The following is a 21,375-nucleotide window of genomic DNA, read 5'->3' on the forward strand; positions in this document are numbered from 1 at the left end:
GACCACTGCATGTGCTGGGCCACCTCAGTCCATGGTGACTGGTAACTGGGTCCGTAGACTCATTGAAAGAATTCCCAATCCTCCTGTCTGCAACATCTCCCAGATCAGTCTTTCTATGTTACATCTTACCTCCAGTTGTATTTATTCCTCTGCCACCATGGAAAACCCCCAAACGCTGAAATGCTGGGAGGTGGCTGTTTTGCACACTTCCCAAGGTTTTTAGCAAGATGTTATTGCCTACATGTTCAGTTTTCTCCCTCTCTTCCTTCCTTTTTTTCTTCTGTGAGTTCTTACTACATGTCAAGATCTGTGCCACGCACTAGGAATACGGGTGCATGAAATAGAGCTTGGTCTTTTCCCCAGGGAGTGAAGTGTCCTAACCATATGTAGCCTCTACAAAATGCCCTTTCGTGACTCTGGTGGGAATGTTTTTATAGAGCTCATCGGCATTAGATAAAAGAAAAAGGCATCTTCTGGGATGGACGATGCCTGGAGAACTGTCTTCTGTAATTGCATCCTGTTTCTAGCCAACCTCCCACTCCTAGGGCTCCCTTCCCTCACTCCTGGTCTGTGACCACAACTGGAGCACTGATCCTTTGCTGTTTCCTGGAAGTTTGCTGTTTAATTATCTCATGCCCATGGGCAAGCAGGCTTCCTTAGGATGGAAAGTGCCCTCCCAACAGTGCTTCAAGAGCCAGAAATTCAGTTCCTCGGAAGAAGCTGAGCTTTTCATTAGAGATCAAAGCCTGACCCTGGGGAAGCATTCACAAAGTTGCTCTTGGCGGTAAAGAATCCCTCTGGGCATATCATTTCCTTTCTAAGCCCTATTTGTTCCCGTTGGTCAGGAAGCCAAACTATGCAGAGGAAGGAAAGCAGACCAAGAAGCTGAACCAGGGAATATTCTTCTTTGGATCCAGCAACTGGATCAAAAGAGGTTAATTCAGTTTACCTGGAGTAAGTAAGGAAGTCAGGAAGAACAGCCTAGGAAGCTGGGTTCTGGGCAGATGACCCATATTCTTCATCTCTGATTTCTCTGAAGTAGTTGTTTCACGAGGTACACCCCAACCCCCTGGTCCTGCCATTCAGACATCCCACAATTTGCACCCCCCTCCATCTTTCCAGTATCACCTCCCCAAGCATCCTGTATCTGAGAGGATCACAAAGGATGCATTACCTAGCAACATGAAACTTGAACATGTCCCAGGATGGAGGGGTCAGTGGGGGCCATTGGGAGGCTCAGAAGATGCAGGAAACCAAAGTTCTGAGCTGTATCAGTGCGGAGGGAGAGGAGGCTCCTGGGACTGTGTTGAGTAGAGGAGGGAGCCTGTCTTTGGTTGGCTGCCTGAGGCTTGCTCCACCTCCTTGCACCTGCAGGTCTGGACCCTGAGTACTCAGGTGTATTCTCTGCTTGTTGCCATATTCCTTCCTCTTTCCCCCATCACCCAGAACAGGCTTTCTGTGCCTCCAAAGACCAATTTGGCCTACGTATGCTCAGGCAGGGGGTAGATGCTGCAGTGAATTTGCATCATCTCCTAGTGAGCACAGAAGGGGCCCTGGAGGTGCTCCAGGGCCATCTCCCTCTCCATGTTCACACTCCTCTGCCAGGCAGCTGCCCAGCCTCTGCATGGACATGCCCGGTGATGAGGAACTTTGGAGGACAAATTAATTTTAAGAAATGTCTTCCTAATGTTGACCCAAATCCACCAAAAAGAGCGATTCCCTTTGCCTGAGCTGTTTCCTGACCCAGTGTCTCCTTTGCGCTGCTCATGCCTGGATTCCTCAGCTGTTCTTCCTTTTGGGCAATTCAAGTCCCTTCCCAACCCTGGTCTCCTCATCAGACTTCAGTTTAGGTGTCCATGTTAACACAAGGTGCCCAGAATTGGTGCCAGGACCCTAGAATTTCCTCCACCCCTCTTTATCAGTTTAAACTGTGAATCGTAGGGCCAAAGCTTTACAAGGGAGGATTCTCAGGGACCCTGCTGAAGCAGCAGTTGCCTTCTGCCAGGAGCACCCAATGGGCTGCAAAGACATTGGCCTACTCCAAAAAGCTGGGCCTTGTTCTTAGGCCAAGGAAGAGGCCTGGGGCTGCTGGTCTAGGTGGACTGACTGGACCTAAGCAATGTCACCCACCACGGCCACTCCTCAGCATCTGTCACAGCAGAGATTCAGATGTCACTGCTCCCATGGGCACCAGCTGCTGGTCCTTGTCACCCCCTGGTTACTCCCTTCGGAAGGAAAGGCTTCCTCCTGGGGGAGGCTTAGGATGGGGATGGCGGATGGGGAGGGGCGGGGAGACTACCGGGGCCTGGGCAGTTGGGCTCCTCTCTGGGCACTGCGTGTGGACCGGTGTGGTCGCATGAGGAGCTGGGTGCTGGGTGGGGGGACTCTGAAGTGCAGCACAGGGTGGAGCACACCACAGGGGGACTCTGGAGGCCTGGACTCCAGTCCCAGCTCAGCCATAACTACCTGAAAGCACCTGGAAAAGCCTTCCCCCTTTTCCAGCCTCCTCGAGATCCTCATCTTGTAGAACAAAGGCTGTGTGGTCTCTGAGCCTCATTTAACTCATATATTCAAGGATTCCCTGCAGTTGTATATTTCCTTGTGTGTGTGAGTGCATGCGTGTGTGTGTGTGTGTGTTAGTTGCTCAGTCATGTCTGACTCTTTGCTACCCCATGGACTGTAGCCCGCCAGGCTCCTCTGTCCATGGGATTTCCCAGGCAACAAGACTGGAGTGGGTTGCCATGTCCTTCTCCAGGGGATCTTCCCGACTCAGGGATCAAACCTGAGTCTCCTGCATTGCAGGCAGATTCTTTACTATATGAGCCACCAGGGAAGCCCGTGAATTTCTTTACTAGCAAATAATCTAATAGTGAACTTTTCTAAGATAATGAGTCTTTCTCTTCTTTCTCTCCTTCTCTTTCTTCTCTCTCTTTTTCTCACTTTCCTGCTTTTCTTTCCCTTTCTCTCATTTTCTCTCCCTTCCCTCTTGGAAGTTTTCTAAATCCTTCTAAGAACAAAGGACATTTACTGCATGGTATTTGTCCAGAAATAACTCACTTTACAGCCGATTATTAGAGATAAAACTTGTGCAGAAATGAAATGCGAAGTATAACAGGCAAATGCCACAAATCCAATGGGAGATTCTATCCCAGAGTTAACACTTGCCCTGGGTGTTTAATGTTGACAGAATGCAGGCAGCCTTGGGAGGTAGGCTATGGGGTCAGGGGTTAGACAAGGCCCTGGGGGTCCAGGAGAGGTGAGAGAGAAGGTCACAGGGAGCAGAGAGAGAGAGAAAGGCCAGAAAGGGTGTTTGCAAGGGATGGACTGCTCAGAACTGGCTTTAGGATGACATGGTAGCCACTGGAAGATGGATTTTGAAAGTCAGTACTGGTTGACTATGCCTCTCACTGCTTCGAGCTCACTTCCGGTGCTGGACATGGCACAGAACACACAGGCTTTCCTCAGCAGGAGGTGGGACAGCAGACAGCAGTGTTGTGACTGCTCGGGGGTCCCCCACGAGCCAGAGGAGAGGCTGAGCCAGAAGATGCCTACCGGGCCCCCACCCCACAGCCGAGATACCTCAGCAAGTGTGTAGGATGGAGTGTCATCATTGAGGGTCACCGTCTGAGGCCTGGAGAAGTGGAATGTCCCTCCAGATCTGACAGCGAGGGGAGGCACCCTGGCCCTAAGACTGAGCCCTTCTACAGGGTAACTCTGCCCTGGCTCTGAAAGCCTCTTCAGTACCAGAGGCCTTCCTCCTGGCTGCTTGTGGGCAGAAATCGGCTTTCAAAAGACCAATTTTCTTTGCCACTTGAGAGCTTGGCTTTTCAGAGAGGAGCAGACTCTGGCTCCAGATCTGGCTTCAAGAAGCACTCAGCAGAGACAAGGGGCAGCCTTGGGCCTGCTGGCCGGCTGGTCTCCATCCCTCCATCCCAGGGCCTGCGGGAGGGAGTCTCTTTGGCCCTCCCCTCCCCTCTGACTCTGCTGTGGCTGCTGCCCTCCTGTTCTGCCTCCACTTCTGAGGGAGAGTGAGGCGGGTCAATGACCTGAGGACAACAGGAACCCAGGGCCCGAGAACTGGCCTGGGGAAGGAGGAAGTGCCAGCTTCCCTGGAGACCCAGGAGGGTTTGGTTCCATCCTTTTCTCCCAGGGTCCTGCACCCATCTCCAAGAGAAGTGGGGGACGTTTGGCCTGGTTGGCCGGGGGGCTTGTGGCCTCATCCCTGAGGTCCCCACCGGCAGGAGGCGGTTATCCCCGGGGCCATGGGGTGGGCAGCTGGCCCCTCTGGTGGCTGTCCCCAGCACTGCCCGCTCCTTCCCTTCCTTCTTGGTCAGAGGATTTGAAGACAGTGCCTCTCGGCTCTGGGGTCTGGAGGCTGAAAGCCACTTTTCCTTCAGGTAACCAAGCTGATGCAGGTTAGAATTCAGCTAGAACATCCCTCCAGCGCAGGACACTGCCTGCTCTGGAGAAGCCCGTCCCGCCACACCGCTCTGCTTGTCTCCACCGCCGTCCCGGGCTTCCTGACTTCTCGGTCTGGCTCCTCGCAGCTCCCAACCAGCCTCCTCTGCCCCCTTGTCTCCGTCCCACTGTCCCCAGGAAACCGGACCTGGCCCAGAGGATGCTCCGGGTGTCGGGCCGCGTTTCTGCCCTACTCTCCTCCTCGGAAGGGCCTCTCACTTTATCAAGACTTCCGGTTCCCTGGCTCCACCCCTCCTTCCCGGTGACAGCTGCCTTTCAGTAAAGGCCTCAGTTCAAGTCTCCACTCTGTCATTTACCAGATGAGCGTCAATGAACCTTCCAGAGATGCGAGACCTCTGTCACTGTCCTCTCCACCCACCTGACCCACAGCCCGTGGCCCCCACACCCCCCTCTTCTCCTTCACCTTCCCCTCCCCATGGGGCCTGTCCTCTGATCCATGCACTCTCCAGCTGCCAGCCTTTTTGGCTCCCTGCCCACGAGGCACAGATCAAACAGCAACCCTTGTGGGGTGCCTGTGTGTGCCAGGTAGCCATCAGGCAAGGCCCGCACGGTGGCCTGCACCATCCCAGCCCTGAGCTGGGGAACACCCCAGCTTGAAGGTGCTCCCAGCTAGCTCTCGGGGGGACCCGATAGCACCAGTTTCCAGAATTCTAAGATGCATGTGTTTTTCTTCACATTTCTGAAACTGCTGTGTGTCTTATACTTTGCTGTGTTCCTTTAATGTGGTGCTTTTTTTTTTTTTTAAAGTAACCCCTCTTTTTTCCCCCACTCCCTAAAAATGTTATTTAGTTCACGATGAATCTTCCAACATGTCATTTCAGCCCAATTCATGTCATTATTTATCTGGGGAAATAAGATAAATGGACAGTAGAGTCAAGGACATCTGGAGATTAGTTTTTTTAGCCCAAAGGAGTAACTCTAATGGGAAAAATTACAGGTTGTCTATTGATGGGGGCATTCTGGGATGTAAGTGTTATACAGATGTCACTGATTGTTGGCTTGTCAGGGGCCCAAATTGTGTACCCTAAGAACTTCACTCCTCTGCTCTTAAGAGACCACATACAGCAGCTGCTATCTGCTGCTTTCATAGACGGTGCAGGACACAGGCTGGGGAGAGGCCAGGGCCCCAGACTGGGTGTCTCCTGCCTTTAACCACCTTCTGAGTAGGGTGGCTGAGACTGAGAGCCTTCTGGGGTGGAGATGACAGGGGAGGGGGCACATCTTGACCACTTGCAGTTAGCAGCTGCGCTAGGTGTACACTGGATTTTGAAGACTTAGTATGAAAAAAAAATAAGGTAAAATATCCCAATACTTAAAAAAAAATAGTTTCATTTATTTATTTAGGCTGTGCTTGGTCTTCACTGCAGTGTGCAGAGAGCACATGGGCTTCAGTAGTTGTGGAGCACAGGCTTAGTTGCCCAGCATGTGGAATCTTCCTGGGCCAGGGTTCAAACCCATGTCTTGTGCATTTGCAGGCAGATTCTTAACCACTGGGCCACCAGGAAAGTCCCTCAACAAATTTTTATACTGAGTATATGCTGAAATAATAATACTTTGGACATACTGAGTTATACAACATATATTGTTAAAATTACATTCACCTGTCTCTTTTGACTTCTTTAAAGGTGGCTACATAGTAACTGAACAGACAGTGGTGGATTGGAGTCTTTACAACATTCTTTGTTTTTTCGTTACTCCATTCCTTTCCTCTGAAGTCATGGCTGTCTTTCACTTTGTTAGCTTTCGACAGCTCTCCATTCCTCTCTTGCCCTCTTTCCTTCGGTCGCTTGGGCCTTCTCCTTTTTTCACGGTCATGTTGATGATAGATGGTGATGAGGGAGGAGGAAACCAGAGCCAGCTTGCTCCGGCCACAGCCCCTGGACTCATGGAAGCCAGAATTCACCAGGCAGGGAGGCCTACTAATCTGTAATGCTTGTGGGAATTAAGATTCTCACTTCAGTTCAGTTCAGTCGCTCAGTTGTGTCCGACTCTTTGTAACTCCATGGACTGCAACATGCCAGGCCTCCCTGTCCATCACCAACTCCCGAATTTACCCAAACTCATGTCCATTGACTCAGTGATTCCATCCAACCATCTCATCCTCTGTCGCCCCCTTCTCCTCCCACCTACAATCTTTCCCAGCATGACGGTCTTTTCCAATGAGTCAGTTCTTCGCATCAGGTGGCCAAAGTATTGGAGTTTCATAAGACTCTAGATAATTCTTTTCTGGCTCACTGCAAGCGAGCCAGAAATACATTTTATTTCCATGTTTTTTTTGCAAATATATATATATTTTTTAATGTTAAAAACCTATCAGTGACATGCATGTCATTTACAAAGACAAATAACTCCAGTACAAGACACATTTAGTAAAACAGGGATTGTCTGCCCTTCACCCTCCCCACCTCAGCCCCACCACTTGAAGCTCAACACTCCCAGCTCTTCTTCAAGTATTTACTTCCTGAAATACATAAACTACCAAGTAAATTTCTAAATAAATTCTTATACTGCCCTTTGTTGATTTTTCAATTTTGACATTGTCTATTTTCTTCTTATTATGGAATAAATGTCTTTTTCTATCCTGAAATAGTTTATTAATGCCTATTGCATTATTAATATATAGAGATTATTCACTGCTGAACCAAGTAGTACATAATAATTATACTTTCTGAACAATATTTTCCCTTCCTAGAGGTAATAATTGCCTGCTTTCTATGACAGTTTTATAAATTCTTACCAAATGCTCTATAAAATTGGAAAATTTCTTCAAGTATTATTTTATTGTGGCTAAATCTAATGGCAATCCTATATTTTTTGTCTACCCCTCAGATACCTCCTCAGAGCACCCTTCCAAATGGTTGCTGGAGGGTCTGTACAGCCATGTGCTTGGGAAACCCCCCCTCCTGCAGGTGTCACCCCCTATTTCTTTGTTCCTTTCTCTTGGTTTGCATCAGTACTTCTTTGAGAAAGGGTGCAGAGAAGTTTAATTTTTTTTTTGAGACCTTGCATGTTTGAAAACACTCTTGTTCTATTCTCATGCCTGATAAAGTTTAGCTGGACACAGAATTCTAGATTGAAAATCTCCCCTTCCCCCACCTCTGCAGTACCTTGAAGGCAGTTGTTCCACTGTTTTCAAGCTTCCAATATTGCTGTTGAAAAATCTGGTGCTATCCTGCTTCCTGACCTTTGAATGGGACTGGTTTGCCTTCTCTCTGGAAGGTGTCAGAATCATCTCACTGGCCCCAGTGCTTGGGGATTTCCCTGTGAGATGCCTCAGTGTGTGGTTCTCCCCATCCCCACCCCATTTTGCTGGGCACTCAGAGGGCCTTTTCTATCTAGAAGCTGACCTTCAGTTCTGGGAAAATTTTTGAATACTTTTTTCCATAATTTTCTCCATTTTTCTCTCTTTCTAGAAAAACTGTGGACTCTTCTGACTGAACCCTTCAACTTTGGCATCTTTTTCCTCATCTCCTTGTTTTCTTATTCTGCTTCCTGGGAAATTTCCCCAGTGTCATCTTCCAACCCTCCTGCTGAATTGCAGGGTTCACCTCTTATATTTTTAAACTCCAAGTGCTCTCTTGTCTCCTCATTGCTTCTTTTAAAGGAGCTTATTGTTGTTTCATGGACCCAATATCTTATTTTTTTTGAGGATATTACTTTAAACGTTTTGAAGTTTATTGGTTTTTTGATCTCTGCTATTTTTTTTGACTTCTGTTCCTCTGAGTTTTTTTCTTTTTTTAAATTTAGTATATTCTCTCTCTTTTCACTTTTCCTCAAGAGACTAGCCATCCTCGCCTGTCTGTTCACATTGAAGAGTAGGTCACCAAAACTTCCTGAAGCTCTGTGTCTATGCATGGACCTTTCAACTTTTGGGCTTTATTATGTAGTGGCCGGCTGAGGATTCTACCATTTTATTGGGTACTCCCAACCAGAAGGATCTCTTTCTGGGACCAGTTTCCAGCCTGGAGCTGTGGGGTGTGGGGTGAGAGCAGAGAGGAGGCACATGAGGGGCAGTATCCACCGAACCAAGTGGCAGAAGGGAACAGAGGTCTCCAAAGTTCCATGTATAGACTTTCACTTAACCCCTCTGTTGGAGAGCAGTGCTGTACCCCGGTCCTCCACCACTGGGGCCTTTCTGGCTCAGTTTCCCCGCAAAATGCCAGGCCAAGGGAGGGGCAGTCACTGCACTGAATGGAAAGAGCAGAACTGCTCTTCATACAGGTTGGCAACCAGCCTCCCCATTCTCAGCATCACCATCTCTCCTGCCTTCCAAAGGACTCACCACCTCCAACTCCACACCATTCCAGCATTGTGTGGCAAGATCTATCCATTTCTCATTGACTGCACCTTCATTGTGTGTGTGTTTAGCCGCTCAGTTGTGTCCAACTCTTTGCAACCCCACAGAGTGTAGCCTGCCAGGCTTCTCTGCCCATGGGATTCTCCAGGCAAGAATACTGGAGTGGGCTGCCATTCCCTTCTCCAGAGGATCTTCCAGACCCAGGGATCGATCCCTGGTCTCCTGCATTACAGGCGGATTCTTTACCATTTGAGCTACAGCTTTACCATTTGAGTCCACACCTTCATTAGGTGGTTTGTTTCCAATTTCTCAGCTCTGCTAATTCCTCCATCTGCTTTCTGTCTTCCAAAAATCTGTTGACATTTGTTTCCTGCTGATGTCATGTCTCCTGTTCTCCCTGTCCTTGTCTGTTTATTTTCTCTTTATTCCTTTGCTCTCATTTCAGTGGGGTTTGGGAAGGAACAGATATGTGTTGAACCTGCCACATTTAACACGAAGCCTCTGTAAAGCTTCCTGAGGTGCCAAGTCTACTTCCTTCCTTATTAAAGGACTCCAGTGCTGAGAGCTGGATCTTTACTTATGGAGAAGTTGCAAGACTTTCCCATCATCAAGGTCAATTTTGTTTAGAAGTTGGTGGAGACTAGATTAAATGAAGCGTGAGCCTGGCTTATTGCTGGAAATTTTTGCTTTTAAAATAATTAAGATATTACAACAAATTAATTATTAGTTAAAATTTTGTGTGATTAGTTTTTATTTCTTAAAATTGCATGGAAAACAACTTGTTTTCTCCTCAGAAATTTGGGCTGTCTGCAGGCTGGATCCTGGCCAGCCGAGGCTTCAGAGCTTGACTAGGCTAGACAAATTTTCTTGTGTGTGTGTGTGTTGGTCGCTCAGTCGTGTCCTACTCTTTGCAACCCCATAGACTGTAGTCCACCAGGCTTCTCTGCCCATGGGGTTTCCCAGGCAAGAATACTGGTGTGGGTATCCATTTCCTTTTCCAGGGGATCTTCCCAACCCAGGGACCAAACTCGGGTCTCCTGCATTGCAGGCAGATTCTTTACCATCTGAGCCACTAGGGAAGCCGGAAAATGTTAGTTGCTCAGTTGTGTCTGACTCTTGGAGACCCCACGGACTGTAGCCCTCCAAGCTCCTCTGTCCATGAGATTCTCCAGGCAAAAATACTGGAGTGGGTAGCCATTCCCTTCTGTAGGGGATCTTCCCAGCCCAGGGATCAAACTCGGGTCTCCTTCATTGCAGGTGGTTTTTCTAAGCATCTATTTAAAAAGGTAGTGGGATCAATAAGGTTGCCTGGGAAAAATTCAAGAAAGCCAAACTATCTCCCAGAGAAGGCAATGGCACCCCACTCCAATACTCTTGCCTGGAAAATCCCATGGACGGAGGAGCCTGGTAGGCTGCAGTCCATGGGGTCTGGAAGAGTCGGACACGACTGAGCGACTTCACTTTCACTTTTCACTTTCATGCATTGGAGAAGGAAATGGCAATCCACTCCAGTGTTCTTGCCTGGAGAATCCCAGGGACAGGGAAGCCTGGTGGGCTGCCGTCTATGGGGTCACACAGAGTCCGACACGACTGAAGCGACTTAGCAGCAGCAGCAGAAAACTGTCTCCAGGGACCTTAAAATTCCTTTAACAAGTGTGTTAATTTAAAAAAGAATGCTTATCTATTTATTAAACAAAATACTCCTCCTCCCTCCAACACGTTCTGTACTGAGCCTTTACCAGGCAGCACTGGTGATCATTTGTATATAAAAATAATGACACTGTTGGGTTCTAATGAAGGTCTTGAGTTTCACAGCCTGCAGGTTGCAGGTAGGGGGAGAGGAGACCCGTGGGAGAGGGTAGCAGGGCGAGTCCTCATGGGGTCTTTGTCATTGCTTCTCCAGGTGCCCCCTTTCAAAGGTCTCAGCTTCCTCACGCTACCTCCTGCCGCCACTTCCACCTGGGCCCCCCGCAGCCGCAGCAGCTCGCCCCGGACTTCCCCCTGGCCCATCCCGTGCAGTCGCAGCCGGGCCTCAGCGCCCACATGGCCCCGGCCCACCAGCACAGCGGCGCCCTGCACCAGCCGCTGACCCCGCTGCCCGCCCTGCAGTTCCAGGACGTCACAGGTCCCTCCTTCCTACCTCAGGCCCTGCACCAGCAATACCTCCTGCAGCAGCAGCTCCTGGAAGCCCAGCACCGCCGGCTTGTCTCGCACCCCAGGTGTGTGCGCCACCCGTGGGCGAGGGTGGGTGAGGGTGGGCGGGGCCGGGGCGGGGCCCAGGGCGGGACCCCTGGTTTCTACCTTGCCAGGCTTGGCCAGCCTCTCTGTAGGAGGCAGCTTTTGCTCTGGTTAGAGGCGTTCATTTCAGGCAATGAGCACGGCTTTAACCTGACCCCGGTTTCCTCTGTTGCTAGTGTGTGTCCTTGTCACATGGCGCAGGTAACTGGTCAGGAGCCGGGTAACGAGTGGGCTAGGATGCTCACGGTGGACTTTTGCATAATGTGGGAGAGCAGACTTGGGGACCCCTCGCACCCTCTCAAACTTCACAGTCATCTGATTCTAATACTGGAGGTCCCTAAGGGATGCCCTGGGTCAGCCCTGCCCACAAAGAACCCACCATGTGGTTGGAGAGACCAACGACAAAACAAATGCAAAGTAAAATGAGACAGTACTAATAAAATGGGGCCAAACTGACCGTGGGACCTTGGGCAGGTCACTTCACCTCTCTGAGTCTCAACTGTTAAGAGAATGAGTTGTACAAGATAAGTGGTTCTCAAACATTTTTGTCTCAGGACATCTTACACTCTTAAAAATTATCGAGGACTATAGCAAACTTTTGTTTATGTGGGTTATGACTATTGACACTTACCCTATTAGAAATTAAAAATGAAAAAATTTTAAATGCTTGTTAATTCGTTTAAAAATGACAATAACAAAGTTATGTTAACACCAATAATATGTTTTTCAAAAAATAGCTATATATAAATGCAGTAAAAAGAGTGACTTTTTAAAATTACATATTTGCAAATCTCTTTAACACCTGGCTCAATAGAAGATAGCTGTATTCTCAAGTCTGCTTCTGCACTCACATTGCAGCTGAATCACATGTCATGTAGTTTCTAGAAAATTCCATTGTTCACTTGTGAAAGAATGAGAGTGAGAAAGCAAATGCGTGATAGTGTTATTATGAAAATCATTTTGACCTCGGAAACCCTGTGAAAGGGTCAAAGGGACTGCCAGGGGTCGTTGGAGCATACTTTGAGCACCTCTGGACATGATGAGGCAATGCCAAAGAATGCTCAAACTACCGCACAATTGCACTCATCTCACATGCTAGTAAAGTAATGCTCAAAATTCTCCAAGCCAGGCTTCAGCAATACATGAACCGTGAACTTCCAGATGTTCAAGCTGGTTTTAGAAAAGGCAGAGGAACCAGAGATCAAATTGCCAACATCCGGTGGATCACCAAAAAAGCAAGAGAGTTCCAGAAAAACATCTATTCCTGCTTTACTGACTATGCCAAAGCCTTTGACTGTGTGGATCATGATAAACTGTGGAAAATTCTGAAAGAGATGGGAATACCAGACCATCTGACCTGTCTCTTGAGAAACCTGTATGCAGGTCAGGAAGCAACAGTTAGAACTGGACATGGAACAACAGACTGGTTCCAAATAGGGAAAGGAGTACATCAAGGCTGTATATTGTCACCCTGCTTATTTAATTTATATGCAGAGTACATCATGAGAAACGCTGGGCTGGAAGAAACACAAGCTGGAATCAAGATTGCCAGGAGAAATATCAATAACCTCAGATATGCAGATGACACCACCCTTATGGCAGAAAGTGAAGAAGAACTAAAGAGCCCTTGATGAAAGTGAAAGAGGAGAGTGAAGAAGTTGGCTTAAAGCTCAACATTCAGAAAACTAAGATCATGGCATTTGGTCCCATCACTTCATGGCAAATAGATGGGGAAACAGTGCATACAGTGTCAGACTTTATTTTGGGGGGCTCCAAAATCACTGCAGATGGTGATTGCAGCCATGAAATTAAAAGTCGCTTACTCCTTGGAAGGAAGGTTATGACCAACCTAGATAGCATATTGAAAAGCAGAGACATTACTCTGCCAACAAAGGTCCATCTAGTCAAGGCTATGGTTTTTCCAGTGGTCCTGTATGGATGTGAGAGTTGGACGGTGAAGAAAGCTGAGCGCCGAAGAATTGATGCTTTTGAACTGTGGTGTTGGAGAAGACTCTTGAGAGTCCCTTGGACTGCAAGAAGATCCAACCAGTCCATCCTAAAGGAGATCAGTCCTGGGTGTTCATTGGAAGGTCTGATGTTGAGGTTGAAACTCCAATACTTTGGCCACCTCATGTGAAGAGTTGACTCATTGGAAAAGACCCTAATGCTGGGAAAGATTGGGGGCAGGAGGAGAAGGGAACGACAGAGGATGAGATGGCTGGATGGCATCACCGACTCGATGGACATGGGTTTGGGTAGGCTCCAGTAGTTGGTGATGGACAAGGATGCCTCGTGTGTTGCGATTCATGGGGTTGCAAAGAGTTGGACACGACTGAGCAACTGAACTGAACTGAACTGAACTGGACATTATGATCTTTAATGCCCTAAGCGTTCATGTCTATAGAGGCTGGGGTGCTTGGGACAGAAGGTGAGTATTGTAGGCGGTCAGAGGAAGGAGAGGTCACCATGATCTGGAGTGTTCTGGGAGGCCTTCCTGGAGGAGGCCTAGTCCTGGGCCATGAAAACTGGGAGAGTGTGGAGAAGGGTGGAGGAGAGGAGAAGAGCATGGTGGCAGCAGAGGATATGGGTGCACAGACATGGGAGATGCTACAGGAGGCAGGTCTGTGTGTCCTGAATACAACCCACCAAGGACAGAGGGGAGTAGAAGGAGAAGGAGCAAAGGAGGCAGAGAGCCTGGGTGAGACAGCAAGCCTGCAGCAGTTAGACCCAGGGAGCCGCCCTGGTGTAGAGAGCAGCCCACAGACAGCGGGAATGTCTGAGTTAGGAGCTGCTGCCCAGGAAGCTTCCTTGGAGGTTGGGAAGAGGGCTGAAGGCTGCTGCTCCATACGCAGGCCTGGGCGGGGGCCGCCTCGGCTCAGCGCTCCTGCAAGCTGCGCTGGCCCAGGGCTGCCCTGACGCCTGGGTCCTCCTTCTCTTCCCGTGCAGGCGGAGTCAGGAGCGCGTGTCTGTCCATCCCCACCGCCTCCACCCCAGCTTCGACTTCGGCCACCAACTACAGACACCTCAGCCCAGGTATTTGGCTGAGGGCACTGACTGGTGAGTCTTTGGGGCCCCCGGGGGAGGGAGAGAGAAGGGTCTTGGCTGATCCATGGAATTCCTGTTTCCTTCACATCAATGATGCAGGACTCCTAGTCTTCAAGCCCCAGCTTTTGCCCTGTCCCCAGCCACCTTCGGAGCCAAATGGGCCCCCAGGGGCCTAGTTCTGGCAGCAAGCTCAGATGTGGCTAAGTGCCACCTCGTGCCCAGCCTGGGGCTCGGTTCTCGTGGTTCTGCCTGGAAGGAGCTGACAGGGATGCAGCGCATTTCCCAAGTCCAGGGAGTGCTGTGAACCAATTGTCCTTGGGAGGAGGGCAGATGGGAGAGTCTCAGGAGTTAGCATGGTCAGGAAAGGCTTTCTGGAGGGGTTGGGCCTTGAGGAGTCCAGAGAGAAGTGCCAGGGCATGCTAGCCAGGCAAAAGAGGCTCAGGGAGATAGAACTAGCCAGGTTGGAGGCAAGGCCTGGGGAGACTGCCTGGGGAGAGGTTGAGGGTTTGGTTGAGGGATCTTTGTAGGCAGTGGGGCCTTGTGAAGTCTTTCCACAATCTCCTGCACTCATAACAGAGGTCTTTCTTGCCCTGGGATGCAGTACTGCTTGGTTTTGGGTCCTTGGTCCCACTCTACTCACAGGTTCTAGCTCAGGGAGGGCTGACCTAACCCAGGGTCAGATCCAAACACCCAAACACTTGAAAAAAAGATGTGCAGTTCACTAAAGTACTTAGAGGTAAAGAGCATCATGCCTGCAACTTATTTTTAAATAGTTTAGAAAAAAAATCCATGGAGAACTGTGTATGGGTATATATAAGTAGGTACGTATGGATGGATGAATGGAGTGAGAGAAGGAAAAAGAAATGCAGTAAAGTAGTAAAACGTCAACATTTGGGGAATCTGAATGAAGGATAACCAGGAATTTTTTGGTGCTGTTTTTGCAACTTTGAGGTTAAAAAAATATTTTTTCTTTAAAAGAATGTAAAAACAACAACAAAAAAACCACAACGAAAGGGAATGGACTATTTATAAAACAGACATACAGTAGTGTCGTTATTAGCCTTTTAGTCAGGCTAACTTTCATGGGCAAGGGTTGCTTTGGAAGCGGGACCAGGACCGGCCACCCAGGAACGGTTCTGAGGGGCAGTTCTGGTTGATTGGATGTTAAACATGCTTCTAGGTGCAGGAGATGGTTGTTTTCACAGGTTCCATCGTCTCCAGCCCTCACTGGTTCTCAAGTTTTCTCTGATAGATTTAACGCTTCCTTAAGAGATTGTACCACAGCCAGCTTCAGCCCAGCCTCTTTCTAATTAGCAGATTCAAATTAGGAAGATTTAATTGTTGTTTGGATGAAACTCTGTCCCTCAGCAGGCAAGTCAATTCAGTTTAATTCACTTCAGCACACAGAGCACCCAGGGTCCTTGTGTGTGGCTGAGGGATCTGAATACACACACGGGGTCCCACGTGGCAAGTGGAAGGGGACAGGTAACACGGTGAGGGTGATGCTGCAGAGATGTCAGGAGGAGGTGGTGTGCGGGTGAGCCAGCTTTCTTTACATCTCCTGTCCTCCTCAAGTTTCTGTCGCTCTGCATTCCTGACCCCTGCCTGCCCAGAGACCTGGGAGAGCCTGGGGCCCTGAGAGGCTGGGAGGCCCCTGTGCCCAGGGCCACCTTGGGCCTTTCTGCCTGTCCTGTCCCCACTTCCCAAGCAGGAGGCCCTCTCTCCTCCCTGTAATGAGCTCTGCTCCAGCAAGGGCCAGCCTAGTGGTGACCCGCGCCCCTTCTTTCCCAGGGAGGTCTCTTCTGCCAGGAGATGAAAGGTTCTGGAAATTAGATGACAGGAAATGCATTAGAGGAGGGGCCGCTCTCCCACTCTGCTCTGCGAGGAGCCCTGGGAGGGAGGAGGTGGGGAGTGTGTCTGGACCCAGCCCCCATACCCCTTTCCTTTAAAGAACCATCAGGAATCACTGACTTCTGCCCTAATCATTCCAGGAACCAACCCCCAGAGCCTGGTCCAGCCCCAGGCCTGAAGCTGACTGCCCTTTCCCTGAAATTTAGGAGATTTCAGCCCTACCCACGTAGCTGCTCTCAGCTGAGCACCCTGGCCTGAGAGTGTGTGGGCGCAGAGGGCCTTGGGAGATAAATTCCCCGTACGAAGTTCCCCTTTCTGGCCTAGGTCCGATAACTTGACCCTGACTTTGCGCCCTGCTCCAGCGTCTCCATCCTCACTGTGCTCCCGACTCAGTCCTGGGTTCATGTTTCCATCTCTGCCCCCACTGCAGGCCACTCTACCACCTAGTCCTAGCCCTGCTCGGGTACCTGGGACAGGTAGAGAGGGGGCGTGGAGGTGAGAGCCTCCTGGCTTCCTTCCCTGCAGGCAGCCGTTCGGGGATCCTGGGTTTGCGATCAGATTTTTGATGAGATGATAAAAGGGGATCCCAGAGCCCACCCAGGCCCACCCCGGGCAAATCGCGCCACTCATCTGAGGGTGAAGGTATCTTTTTCTTCTCTAGTCAGCACTCTCAGAATTGATGCGATTCTGTTCTCAATTCCTTGGGACTTTGCTTTTGGTAGAATTCCCTGAACATCTCACTGCAGCTGTGAATCTGCTGGGACTACTGGGCAGCTGCTAAGAGTCTGAGTTTCTGCCCATGAGATGCCCCATGGAACTCCTTTCGTCGAGGCAGGTCATAGCATGAGCCCAGGTGAGGGTCAGAAACCCTGGAGTGCCAGACTGGCTAGCCCAGGGCTATGGATCAGGCACTGCCCTTCTTCAGGCCTCAGCTGGGCCTGCAAAAATGAGGGGTTGGACTCAGAGGATTTCTAAGTTTACTTCCAACCAACTCCAAGAGTTACCTCATTTCCCAAGGGGGCAGACTCATCAGGAGTTGTTCCAGGGATCTGGGCTTTGGCCACCTGATGCAAAGAACTGACTCCTTGGAAAAGTTTCTGATGCTGGGAAAGATTGAAAGTGGGAGGAGAAGGGTTGAGAGGATGAGATGGTTGGGTGGCATCACCAACTCAATGGACATGAGTTTGAATAAGCTCTGGGAGTTGGTGATGGACAGGGAAGCTTGGCGTGCTGTGGTCCATGCAGTCACAGAGAGTCAGGCATGACTGAGTAACTGAACTGAACTGAACTGATGGAGGAAATATAGGAATATATTTACATCACACTGTTCAGACATCACAGATGGAAGCAGAAATTCCTGTCATGTTCCTCACGTTTTATACAAATTGCATTTGCTCAGGCGCCCTTTGGTTTGCTATATTCCCTACACCCTGGCACTCAGGTTGCAACCTGAGCAGGTTCAGCTTCAACTTGCAATTTCTGGTAAAAACACTTCAGAGGAGATGCTGGGTTCTTCCAGTCGAAAGCTGGTTGACTCTCCGATGTGAGTTTAATAGTAATTGATGATCTTCACCCAGATCCTTTATTTCTTTAGGAGACGTGAGAAGGTGACAAGTAATTCAATCATTCCTTATTCATTTATTACACAGAAAACTTTCATAAAGAGCAATTTCCCTTCATCGTGATTTGGTTACCCTGAAGTACAGTTAATAGAGGAAAAGACAGGATAAATGTTCGGTTCTTCTCCTGTATTTATTAGTTTTCAAAATGAACTGTTGGTTTCCTAGCATCCTTCAAAGGGGACCGATTTGCTTTAGCATCATTTCACTCTCAGGGATTTGAACCTATTTGATGTATTTCAACCTATTGCAATTACACTCATTGATGCAAAATGTCCAACTCTGCCAGTGGGGCCCTCTTCGAGATGGTTCCTGAATCCTTTTGACCTGACCTTGATGACTTCCTTGCTTTCAATTATGACAAGATGTTTCAATCTCATTTTGCACATCTCTTTTGTACTCAGACCTGAACGTAGCCATTTTTTCAAGAAACCCTGGTTCCTTTTCAGTATTAACCGATTGATTATTAAGTGAAGTGAATTTCCTGCACGGCTAAGAATGGGGGCAGTGGTTCAGGAGAGTTTCCTGCCCCAAGGCTGCAGGTCCCTCTCCTGTTATTTTCTTAAAGTGGTAAAAGCATGGCCTCTGACCCCTCCCCTTTATCTGGACCTGTCTTTCCTTTGCTCTGTATCTGTGTCTGGCTTATCTGGATTCCTCTTTCAGCATTTCTCTTAGGAATGGACTTTGCCTTGGGAAGGAGATTTGTGCACTCTCCCAAGTTGTACGAGGCCCAGACTGTTGTAGTTCCTTCGGATCTCGCAGAGCCCTTCCTTCTCTGAGTCTTGGTTCTCTTTGTCCTCAAAGAGGGGGAAGGACTAGGCGAGACTGGCTCCCTTGCCTCTGCGGCAATTCGTGACCCTGATTCTACGCGGTGGGCTTGATGTCTGGGGTCCCTTCGCACCCGACGGCTGAACCCCCTGTGCCTCACTGTGGCCCTGTCCCTGCAGGGATCTCAGTGTGGACGCCGGCTTGAGTTCTGCTCAGTTCCAGGTGCGGCCCGTCCCTCAGCACTATCAGCATTACCTAGCAACTCTTCGAATGCACCATTTTCCCCGAAACTCCTCCTCCACGCAGATGGTGAGTGAGAGGCTTTGCCAGGCGACTGAGTCCTCTGCCGCCTGTTGGTGCCAATGGTGGGCTGAGGCCTGTGGCTCTGTTCCTCTGTGACCCGGGCCCCTGTGCCCTGCGCCAAGGCAGGTCCACTGCCACCCTTCCGTCCCAGCTCCTAGTCCCAGTCAGGCTTGAAGGGGAAAGAGGGGAAAGCTGCTGGACTAGAAACTAGCCCTGCTGGAAGGAGGGGTGGGGGGCCTGGGGGAGAGACAGGGGGCAGCGTGGCAGGCTGTGGTCTGGGGGGGCTGGGGGTGTGGGGACAGGGGTAGGAGTGAGGAAGGGTGGGGAGCAGTTGGGGGAAAGGCTCAGGGCTGAGAACAAGCAGGGTAGTCCCTGAACCCCATATGACCTCATTTAGGGTGGGCGCCTCCCTGGGCTCTGGTTTTACTGATCTGTGAAATGGGATGAAGACACCTGGTGTGGGGACACAGGAGACCCCAGAGGTGGCCCTTAGGGCTGCCTGCTCATCTGGGGTGGCCTCATGTAGAGCATAAGCCTTCAGCACTGCAGGGGCGGGGACTGTGGGAGGGTCAGGTCGGGTTTGGGGGCCTTTGTGTTTCTGGCATCCCAAGCTTCATGATGCTTCATGAATGAAGGTGAAGTGAATCCGTTAAGGCAGCTGAAGACCAACTGAAAATCTTATTTCCAGACAGCTTCTCCATGCTGCTGCCCTCGAGCGTAATTCTGCGCTTCCGGCACTGCCTTTGCCCTTTAACCACCCAGCACTTCAGTCTCCTCACTTGTAAAGTGAGAGCTAGGATGCACCATCTCAGAAGCCTTGTTGGCTCTGACATTCTAAGGTTCACATATGAAGTACCACCCCCTAGGAATAAAACCTCGTGTTTACTGAGAACTTAGTACATACCAGGCACTGTTCTAAGCACTGTATGTTCAGTTGCTCAGTCATGTTTGACTCTTTGCGACCCCATGGACTATATATAGCCCACCAGGCTCCCTCTGTCCATGGAATTTCCTAGGCAAGAATACTGGAGTGGGTTGCTATTTCCTACTCCAAGGGATCGTCCCAAACCAGGGATCTCCCACAGGAAAGGTTTTATCCGTATTTTACAGATGGGCAAACTGAGGCATAGAGAGGTTAAGTCCAGGATCATGCAGGAGTAAGCTGAGGAGCTCTGATTCACAGTGAGTGAGGCAGGGCTGTGCAACAAAAGGGTCAGATCCTGTTTTTCTTTAAATTTTTATATTTTTGTTCATTATGGACTTTTTGGTATTACTTTTATTTTTAAATATTACACTAAAGTACTATTTCTCTTGGTTACTGAATCATTAAATTTCGATGTCCCACCCTAGTCTGGGCAGCACAGTGCAGAGGGGAAGAGAGTGAATTTTGTCATCTGACTGCCTGGGTTTGAAACCCTGTGTTTCATTTGTTTCAAACTTCATCTGTTCGTGTCTGGTTTACCCTATCAGTAAAATGGGGATAGTAATGGTACCCACGTGACAGATGAGGTGAGATAATTCAGTTAGTCATGAGATGGGCTTCCAACAGGGCTTGCTATGAAATAAATGCCCAATCAGATTAGTTTGTTACTTTTTACTGATTTTGTGATTCTTTCTGGGGCTGGTTGGGCACAGGCTTGGTTCTTGATGAGCAGAAAAGACAGGAGGAGGAAAGACAGCGCTTCTCCTCCCTTAGCTGCAGCACCTCAGGGTTGCACTGACTGGCAGCTACGGGAGGGGGAATCAGAAGCGGGGCTCCTGGAGCCAGGAATCCTGTCTGATGCATTTTCTCCCCAACAGGTCGTCCATGAAATCCGAAACTACCCTTACCCTCAGCTTCACTTCCTTGCTCTCCAGGGACTGAACCCCAGCAGACACACCTCTGCTGTGCGGGAGAGCTATGAGGTACTCCCTGCCCCTCTGTCTTGGGGGGGGGGACCCTCCCATTCACCTGGTTCCTGCTGGGTTGGTAGAGACCCCACCATCTCCTGTCCCTCCCCCTCTGGTGGGGGAGGCATGGGTGGTGGTGGGGAGCCTCAGGGCTGAGAGTAGGAGGGAGAAAAAGAGTAGAGATCTCACCCAGTCTTTGAGCCTCTGACTAGTTAGTTAGTCCTCCCCATGTGAATCTTTGCTGATGTCTCCTAGTGCCCCTCTGCCTTATCATGTGTGCATCCGTGTGTCTGCACGTGTGGAGTGCACGCATCCACACGTTTTCTCTTTGTAGGAGCTGCTGCAGCTTGAGGACAGGTTGGGAAACGTGACTCGGGGAGCAGTACAAAACACCATCGAGAGGTTCACCTTCCCCCACAAGTACAAGAAGGTAAGGCAACCAGCAGGTCAGCCTGCAGAGTTGGGGGGTAGGGGGCGAGGGGTGGTCTAGTTGATCCTGGCATTGTTTAAAATCAAGAAGAAGATTGCAGCTCTGCTACCTTCCCAGGGTCTTCTCCCGTGCCTCTGCTGGTGTGATCAGGAGGGGTGATGGCAGGTGTCTCATCTGGAGGGAAGCTGGGTGCATGTGTGTGTGCTTGTGGACTTGTGAGTATTGGGTGGGTGTACAGGCAGATAAATGTTTGTATCTGAATGTGGAGGGCCAAGGGAGCACCCTCACTGAAGGCTAACATTTGCCTTAGAAAAGACTCCAAGTCCAACCTCGCCTGTGGACAAATAGGAGGCGAAGGCTTCAGAGAGTAGGTTTCCAGTCCTCTGTGAGTGTCAGGTTCACCTGGACCACTTTTAAAGCCACAGATTCACAGGCTCTGCCCTAAGCCTGCAGAG

The 21,375-nt window shown here is 49.7% G+C and overlaps 1 protein-coding gene across 3 annotated transcripts in view; it reads left to right on the plus strand.

Moving 5' to 3' along the window:
- ARK2C (arkadia (RNF111) C-terminal like ring finger ubiquitin ligase 2C) overlaps positions 1 to 21,375 on the plus strand; it is a 110,048-nt gene that overhangs the window by 78,874 nt on the left and 9,799 nt on the right. For all 3 annotated transcript variants that reach the window (XM_081563354.1, XM_081563353.1, XM_081563355.1), the window contains 5 exons: positions 10,680 to 10,995; positions 13,961 to 14,071; positions 18,477 to 18,606; positions 20,401 to 20,505; positions 20,825 to 20,920. In XM_081563354.1, the coding sequence (XP_081419480.1) occupies positions 10,820 to 10,995; positions 13,961 to 14,071; positions 18,477 to 18,606; positions 20,401 to 20,505; positions 20,825 to 20,920 (618 nt within the window). In that variant the 5' untranslated portion in view covers positions 10,680 to 10,819. The remainder of the gene's footprint in view (positions 1 to 10,679; positions 10,996 to 13,960; positions 14,072 to 18,476; positions 18,607 to 20,400; positions 20,506 to 20,824; positions 20,921 to 21,375) is intronic.

The sequence above is a fragment of the Giraffa tippelskirchi genome, chromosome 14, assembly GCF_054371585.1.
Source record: "Giraffa tippelskirchi isolate mGirTip1 chromosome 14, T2T-mGirTip1v1.2.pri, whole genome shotgun sequence".
In the NCBI taxonomy this organism is placed as follows: domain Eukaryota; kingdom Metazoa; phylum Chordata; class Mammalia; order Artiodactyla; family Giraffidae; genus Giraffa; species Giraffa tippelskirchi.